At 50.7% G+C, this 9267-nt stretch overlaps 1 protein-coding gene across 1 annotated transcript in view; it reads left to right on the top strand.

Moving 5' to 3' along the window:
• The first annotated feature begins 8405 nt into the window (after nt 1-8405).
• Nucleotides 8406-9267, top strand: part of LOC141847010 (E3 ubiquitin-protein ligase MIEL1-like) — a 4793-nt gene continuing 3931 nt past the window's right edge. Inside the window, exons 1-2 of the mRNA XM_074735009.1 lie at nt 8406-8600; nt 9057-9114. Of these exons, the coding sequence (XP_074591110.1) occupies nt 8406-8600; nt 9057-9114 (253 nt within the window). The remainder of the gene's footprint in view (nt 8601-9056; nt 9115-9267) is intronic.

Consider the following 9267-nt stretch of genomic DNA (forward strand, 5'->3'; position numbering starts at 1 on the left):
CAAATATGATAAATATTTTTTATTTTTTATAAAAAATCTAAATATGAAATTATTCAGATTATACCTTATTTCATTTTATGTATTATAAGCGGAAGCAGATTATACCTTTATAAAACCCTCGCTGTTGTCGCTTCAAAACCCTAACAGTTTAGGGCTCGCCTCCGCCACTGTTGTTCGTCTTCTTCCCTTTCGAGGTGGGCGACGTGTTGTTCAAACTTCTTTGATTTACATCGCTTTGGTTTAGGAACTCTTTTTGTTTTTCCTATCTGGTTTTTGCTGGAGGTATTATAAATGCGAAGAACTCTTTTTGCATTTCCTTTCTAGGTCTAGCTCAATGAGTGACGAAGCCGTGACGGCGATGGTCACCGCCATGACTGCTGTCGTTGTTGCTGTCAAAGCCGGCGACAACGCCACTGCTGCTAAATCCGCCGCCGAAGCCGTCGCAGCCACCGCTGGAACCGCCTCCATCGATATAGCTGCCCTGCCGCCATCGGCATCGCCGGTTCCCACGCCGCCGCCGCTGCCACCGTCTCCGCCACAGCCGCTGTCGTTCCAGCCGCCAACCCTGGCTTTGCCCCCCCCCCCCATCCACCCCCCCCCCCCCCCCCCCCCCCGTCGAGGCCGCAACCGCGGTCGTGGTCGTATCGGCCGCGGCACCATCGCTGCCACCGCCCTCCGCTACGCCCTTACTGACGCCTTCAGCGCTGCCCAGGGCGCCGCCGCCACCGAACCCGGAAGCTTGATGATTTCACTAGAGCTTTCTTTTTATAGGTGTTGCTTCTTTAGCTCTTTTTCCGGAGATGATAGTAGGTGATAGCTAGACCGACTCGATTGGCAGGAGTTGGGTCATTAACTCTATTATATGTCTTTATCTGATATAGCGAACAGGAAGATTTCACTGCGAATGATCGGACAACCTAACCTAACTATGATTCAATTACTTCTGTGGTTGGTCTCTTTCTGACTAAGCTATCGATTTTCTCTATCAGATGGGTCACATTCCTTGTATACAATGTTATCAGATGTACGGGGTGGGTCACATTCCTTGTATACAATGTTATCAGATGTACAGGGTTAATTGAGATATATAAATATGTAGAGAATTCATTTCCAAAACTAGAAAATCCTAGAGGCATGTTTAAGATATAGCACCAATTAAAGCTAAAATCCTAGGTTTTTTAGCTTTGAAAGTGATTTCTCCACGCACCCATAAATTTATATATTAAACATGCCTCTAGGATTTTCTAGTTTTGGAAATGATTTCTCTACATATTTATATATCTCAATTAACCCTGTACATCTGATAACATTGTATACAAGGAATGTGACCCACCCCGTACATCTGATAACATTGTATACAAGGAATGTGACCCATCTGATAGAGAAAATCGATAGCTTAGTCAGAAAGAGACCAACCACAGAAGTAATTGAATCATAGTTAGGTTAGGTTGTCCGGTCATTCGCAGTGAAATCTTCCTGTTCGCTATATCAGATAAAGACATAGAATAGAGTTAATGACCCAACTCCTGCCAATCGAGTTGGTATAGCTATCACCTACTATCATCTCCGGAAAAAGAGCTAAAGAAGCAACACCTAAAAAGAAAGCTCTAGTGAAATCATCAAGCTTCCGGGTTCGGTGGCGGCGGCGGCGCCTGGGCAGCGCTGAAGGCGTCAGTGAGGGCGTAGCGGAGGGCGGTGGCGGCGATGGTGCCGCGGCCGATACGACCACGACCGCGGTTGCGGCCGCGACGGGGGGGGGGGGGTGGATGGGGGGGGGGGGGCAAAGCCAGGGTTAGCGGCTGGAGCAGCGGGGGCGGCGGCGGCTGGAACGGCAGCGGCGGAGACGGTGGCACGGCGGAGGCGGCGGCGGCGTGGGAACCGGCGATGCCGATGGCGGCAGCAGCTATATCGATGGAGGCGGTTCCAGCGCGACTGCTTCGGCGGCGGATTTAGCAGCAGTGGCGTTGTCGCCGGCTTTGACAGCAACAACGACAGCAGTCATGGCGGTGACCATCGCCGTCACGGCTTCGTCACTCATTGAGCTAGACCTAGAAAGGAAATGCAAACTTCTTTGAGGTGGGCGACGCGTTGTTCAAACTCCTTTGATTTACATCGTTTTGGTTTAGGAACACTTTTTGTTTTTCCTATCTGGTTTTTGCTGGAGGTATTATAAATGCGAAGAACTCTTTTTGCATTTCCTTTCTAGGTCTAGCTCAATGAGTGACGAAGCCATGACGGCGATGGTCACCGCCATGACTGCTGTCGTTGTTGCTGTCAAAGCCGGCGACAACGCCACTGCTGCTAAATCCGCCGCCGAAGCTGTCGCAGCCGCCGCTGGAACCGCCTCCATCGAAATAGCTGCTGCCGCCATCGGCATCGCCGGTTCCCCACGCCGCCGCCGCGCCGCTGCCACCGTCTCCGCCGCAGCTGCTGCCGTTCCAGCCGTCGTCGCCCTCGCTGCTCCAGCCGCCAACCCTGGCTTTGCCCCCCCCCCATCCACCCCCCCCCCCGTCGCGGCCGCAACCGCGACCGTGGTCGTATCGGCCGCGGCACCATCGCTGCCACCGCCCTCCGCTACGCCCTTACTCACGCCTTCAGCGCTGCCCAGGCGCCGCCGCCGCCACCTAACCCGGAAGCTTGATGATTTCACTAGAGCTTTCTTTATATAGGTGTTGCTTCTTTAGCTCTTTCCAGAGATGATAATAGGTGATAGCTAGACCGACTCGATTGGCAGGAGTTGGGTCATTAACTCTATTCCATGTCTTTATCTGATATAGCGAACAGGAAGATTTCACTGCGAATGACCGGACAACCTAACCTAACTATGATTCAATTACTTCTGTGGTTGGTCTCTTTCTGACTAAGCTATCGATTTTCTCTATCAGATGGGTCACATTCCTTGTATACAATGTTATCAGATGTACGGGGTGGGTCACATTCCTTGTATACAATGTTATCAGATGTACAGGGTTAATTGAGATATATAAATATGTAGAGAAATCATTTCCAAAACTAGAAAATCCTAGAGGCATGTTTAAGATATAGCACCAATTAAAGCACCAAGAATAGAAATAAGGAGTGATGTTGGAATAGAAGAAATTAAGATATATCTGAAATAAGGGTCACATTCCTTGCATACAATGTTATCAGATGTACAGGCTTATCGATTATATGTGATATATAAATTTATGGGTGCGTGGAGAAATCACTTTCAAAGCTAAAAAACCTAGGATTTTAGCTTTAATTGGTGCTATATCTTAAACATGCCTCTAGGATTTTCTAGTTTTGGAAATGATTTCTCTACATATTTATATATCTCAATTAACCCTGTACATCTGATAACATTGTATACAAGGATTGTGACCCACCCCGTACATCTGATAACATTGTATACAAGGAATGTGACCCATCTGATAGAGAAAATCGATAGCTTAGTCAGAGAGAGACCAACCACAGAAGTAATTGAATCATAGTTAGGTTAGGTTGTTCGGTCATTCGCAGTGAAATCTTCCTGTTCGCTATATCAGATAAAGACATAGAATAGAGTTAATGACCCAACTCCTTCCAATCGAGTCGGTCTAGCTATCACCTACTATCATCTCCGGAAAAGAGCTAAAGAAGCAACACCTAAAAAAAGAAAGCTCTAGTGAAATCATCAAGCTTCCGGGTTCGGTGGCGGCGACGGCGCCGCCTGGGCAGCGCTGAAGGCGTCAGTGAGGGCGTGAGGGCGGTGGCGGCGATGGTGCCGCGGCCGATACGACCACGACCGCGGTTGCGGCCGCGACGGGGGGGGGGGGTGGATGGGGGGGGGGGGGGCAAAGCCAGGGTTGGCGGCTGGAGCAGCGGGGGCGGCTGGAACGGCAGCGGCGGAGACGGTGGCAGCGGAGGCGGCGTGGGAACCGGCGATGCCGATGGCGGCGAGGGCGGCAGCAGCTATATGGAGGCGATGGTGGCGGTTCGGCTGCGACGGCTTCGGCGGCGGATTTAGCAGCAGTGGCGTTGTCGCCGGCTTTGACAGCAACAACGACAGCAGTCATGGCGGTGACCATCGCCGTCACGGCTTCGTCACTCATTGAGCTAGACCTAGAAAGGAAATGCAAACTTCTTTGAGGTGGGCGACGTGTTGTTCAAACTTCTTTGATTTACATCGCTTTGGTTTAGAAACTCTTTTTGTTTTTCCTATCTGGTTTTTGCTGGAGGTATTATAAATGCGAAGAACTCTTTTTGCATTTCCTTTCTAGGTCTAGCTCAATGAGTGACGAAGCCATGACGGCGATGGTCACCGCCATAACTGCTGTCGTTGTTGCTATCAAAGCCGGCGACAACGCCACTGCTGCTAAATCCGCCGCCGAAGCCGTCGCAGCCACCGCTGGAACCGCCTCCATCGATATAGCTGCTGCCGCCCTCGCCGCCATCGGTATCGCCGGTTCCCACGCCGCCGCCGTCTCCGCCGCTGCCGTCTCCGCCGCAGCCGCCGCTGCTCCAGCCGCCAACCCTGGCTTTGCCCCCCCCCCCATCATCCACCCCCCCCCCCCCCCCCGTCGCGGCCGCAACCGCGGTCGTGGCCGTATCGGCCGCGGCACCATCGCCGCCACCGCCCTCGCCCTTACTGACGCCTTCAGCGCTGCCCAGGCGCCGCCGCCACCGAACCCGGAAGCTTGATGATTTCACTAGAGCTTTCTTTTTATAGGTGTTGCTTCTTTAGCTCTTTTTCCGGAGATGATAGTAGGTGATAGCTAGACCGACTCGATTGGAAGGAGTTGGGTCATTAACTCTATTCTATGTCTTTATCTAATATAGCGAACAGGAAGATTTCACTGCGAATGACCGAACAACCTAACCTAACTATGATTCAATTACTTCTGTGGTTGGTCTCTCTCTGACTAAGCTATCGATTTTCTCTATCAGATGGGTCACATTCCTTGTATACAATGTTATCAGATGTACGGGGTGGGTCACATTCCTTGTATACAATGTTATCAGATGTACAGGGTTAATTGAGATATATAAATATGTAGAGAAATCATTTCCAAAACTAGAAAATCCTAGAGGCATGTTTAAGATATAGCACCAATTAAAGCACCAAGAATAGAAATAAGGAGTGATGTTGGAATAGAAGAAATAAGATATATCTGTACATCTGATAACATTGGGTCACATTCCATTGTATACAAGGAATGTGTTATCAGATGTACAGACTTATTGGTTATATGTGATTATATAAATTTATGGGTGCTGAAATGGAGAAATCACTTTCAATTTAGCCAAAAAACCTTAGGATTTTAGCTTTAATTGGTGCTATATCTTAAACATGCCTCTAGGATTTTCTAGTTTTGGAAATGATTTCTCTACATATTTATATATCTCAATTAACCCTGTACATCTGATAACATTGTATACAAGGAATGTGACCCACCCCGTACATCTGATAACATTGTATACAAGGAATGTGACCCATCTGATAGAGAAAATCGATAGCTTAGTCAGAGAGAGACCAGCCACAGAAGTAATTGAATCATAGTTAGGATAGGTTGTTCAGTCATTCGCAGTGAAATCTTCCTGTTCGCTATATCAGATAAAGACATAGAATAGAGTTAATGACCCAACTCTTGCCAATCGAGTCGGTCTAGCTATCACCTACTATCATCTCCGGAAAAGAGCTAAAGAAGCAACACCTAAAGAAAGCTCTAGTGAAATCATCAAGCTTCCGGGTTCGGTGGCGGCGGCGGCGCCTGGGCAGCGCGAAGGCGTCAGTGAGGGCGTAGGGAGGGTGGTGGCAGCGATGGTGCCGCGGCCGATACGCCACGACCACGGTTGCGGCCGCGACGGGGGGGGGGGTGGTGGATGGGGGGGGGGGGGGCAAAGCCAGGGTTGGCGGCTGGAGCAGCGGGGGCGGCGGCGGCTGGAACGGCAGCGCTGCGGAGACGGAGACGGTGGCAGCGGCGGCGGCGTGGGAACCGGCGATGCCGATGGCGGCGAGGGCGGCAGCAGCTATATCGATGGAGGCGGTTCCAGCGGCGGCTGCGACGGCTTCGGCGGCGGATTTAGCAGCAGTGGTGTTGTCGCCGGCTTTGACAGCAACAACGACAGCAGTCATGGCGGCGACCATCGCCGTCATGGCTTCGTCACTCATTGAGCTAGACCTAGAAAGGAAATGCAAAAAGAGTTCTTCGCATTTATAATACCTCCAGCAAAAACCAGATAGGAAAAACAAAAAGAGTTCCTAAATCAAAGCGATGTAAATCAAAGAAGTTTGAACAACACGTCGCCCACCTCAAAGAAGTTTGCATTTCCTTTCTAGGTCTAGCTCAATGAGTGACGAAGCCGTGACGGCGATGGTCACCGCCATGACTGCTGTCGTTGTTGCTGTCAAAGCCGGCGACAACGCCACTGCTGCTAAATCCGCCGCCGAAGCCGTCGCTGGAACCGCCTCCATCGATATAGCTGCTGCCGCCCTCGCCGCCATCGGCATCGCCGGTTCCCACGCCGCCGCCGCCTCCGCTGCCACCGTCTCCGCCGCTGCCGTTCCAGCCCCTGCTGCTCCAGCCGCCAACCCTGGCTTTGCCCCCCCCCCCCATCCACCACCCCCCCCCCCGTCGCGGCCGCAACCGCGGCCGCGGTCGTATCGGCCGCGGCACCATCGCCGCCACCGCCCTCCGCTACGCCCTCACTGACGCCTTGCGCTGCCCGGCGCGCCGCCGCCGAACCCGGAAGCTTGATGATTTCACTAGAGCTTTCTTTTTTTAGGTGTTGCTTCTTTAGCTCTTTTTCCGGAGATGATAGTAGGTGATAGCTAGACCGACTCGATTGGCAGGAGTTGGGTCATTAACTCTATTCTATGTCTTTATCTGATATAGCGAACAGGAAGATTTCACTGCGAATAACCGAACAACCTAACCTAACTATGATTCAATTACTTCTGTGGTTGGTCTCTTTCTGACTAAGCTATCGATTTTCTCTATCAGATGGGTCACATTCCTTGTATACAATGTTATCAGATGTACGGGGTGGGTCACATTCCTTGTATACAATGTTATCAGATGTACAGGGTTAATTGAGATATATAAATATGTAGAGAAATCATTTCCAAAACTAGAAAATCCTAGGGGCATGTTTAAGATATAGCACCAATTAAAGCTAAAATCCTAGGTTTTTTAGCTTTGAAAGTGATTTCTGGAATACCCATAAATTTATATATCACATATAACCGATAAGCCTGTACATCTGATAACATTGTATACAAGGAATGTGACCCTTATTTCAGATATATCTTAATTTCTTCTATTCCAACATCACTCCTTATTTCTATTCTTGGTGCTTTAATTGGTGCTATATCTTAAACATGCCTCTAGGATTTTCTAGTTTTGAAAATGATTTCTCTACATATTTATATATCTCAATTAACCCTGTACATCTGATAACATTGTATACAAGGAATGTGACCCACCCCGTACATCTGATAACATTGTATACAAGGAATGTGACCCATCTGATAGAGAAAATCGATAGCTTAGTCAGAAAGAGACCAACCACAGAAGTAATTGAATCATAGTTAGGTTAGGTTGTCCGGTCATTCGCAGTGAAATCTTCCTGTTCGCTATATTAGATAAAGACATAGAATAGAGTTAATGACCCAACTCCTGCCAATCGAGTCGGTCTAGCTATCACCTACTATCATCTCCGGAAAAAGAGCTAAAGAAGCAACACCTATAAAAAGAAAGCTCTAGTGAAATCATCAAGCTTCCGGGTTCGGTGGCGGCGGCGGCGCCTGGGCAGCGCTGAAGGCGTCAGTAAGGGCGTAGCGGAGGGCGGTGGCAGCGATGGTGCCGCGGCCGATACGGCCACGGCCGCGGCCGCGACGGGGGGGGGGGGGGGGGGGGTGGTGGATGGGGGGGGCAAAGCCAGGGTTGGCGGCTGGAGCAGCGGGGGCGACGGCGGCTGGAACGGCAGCAGCAGCGGCGGCGGAGACGGTGGGCGGCGCCGGCGGCGGCGGCGTGGGAACCGGCGATGCCGATGGCGGCGAGGGCGGCAGCAGCTATTTCGATGGAGGCGGTTCCAGCGGCGGCTGCGACGACTTCGGCGGGCGACGACTTCGGCGGCTGCGACGACTTCGGCGGCGGATTTAGCAGCAGTGGCGTTGTCGCCGGCTTTAACAGCAACAACGACAGCAGTCATGGCGGTGACCATCGCCGTCATGGCTTCGTCACTCATTGAGCTAGACCTAGAAAGGAAATGCAAAAAGAGTTCTTCGCATTTATAATACCTCCAGCAAAAACCAGATAGGAAAAACAAAAAGAGTTCCTAAACCAAAGCGATGTAAATCAAAGAAGTTTGAACAACACGTCGCCCACCTCAAAGAAGTTTTGCATTTCCTTTCTAGGTCTAGCTCAATGAGGGACGAAGCCATGACGGCGATGGTCACCGCCATGACTGCTGTCGTTGTTGCTGTCAAAGCCGGCGACAACGCCACTGCTGCTAAATCCGCCGCTGGAACCGCCTGGAACCGCCTCCATCGATATAGCTGCTGCCGCTCGCCGCCATCGGCATCGCCGGTTCCCACGCCGCCCGCCGCTTCCGCTGCCACCGCCGTAGCCGCTGCCGTTCCAGCCCCGTCGCCCCCGCTGCTCCAACCGCCAACCCTGGCTTTGCACCCCCCCCCCATCCACCACCCCCCCCCCCCCCGGTCGCGGCCGCAACCGCGGTCGTCGTATCGGCCGCTGCACCATCGCCGCCACCGCCCTCCGCTACGCCCTCACTGACGCCTTCAGCGCTGCCCAGGCCGCCGCCGCCGCCGAACCCGGAAGCTTGATGATTTCACTAGAGCTTTCTTTTTTTAGGTGTTGCTTCTTTAACTCTTTTTCCGGAGATGATAGTAGGTGATAGCTAGACCGACTCGATTGGCAGGAGTTGGGTCATTAACTGCTTATCTATGTCTTTATCTGATATAGCGAACAGGAAGATTTCACTGCGAATGACCGGACAACCTAACCTAACTATGATTCAATTACTTCTGTGGTTGGTCTCTTTCTGACTAAGCTATCGATTTTCTCTATCAGATGGGTCACATTCCTTGTATACAATGTTATCAGATGTACGGGATGGGTCACATTCCTTGTATACAATGTTATCAGATGTACAGGGTTAATTGAGATATATAAATATGTAAAGAAATCATTTCCAAAACTAGAAAATCCTAGGGGCATGTTTAAGATATAAATTTATGGGTGCGTGGAGAAATCACTTTCAAAGCTAAAAAACCTAGGATTT

This window comes from Curcuma longa, chromosome 16 (genome assembly GCF_044706935.1).
Source record: "Curcuma longa cultivar G26 ecotype Majalengka, Jawa Barat chromosome 16, ITB_CL_G26_1.1, whole genome shotgun sequence".
NCBI classification, from domain to species: Eukaryota; Viridiplantae; Streptophyta; class Magnoliopsida; order Zingiberales; family Zingiberaceae; genus Curcuma; species Curcuma longa.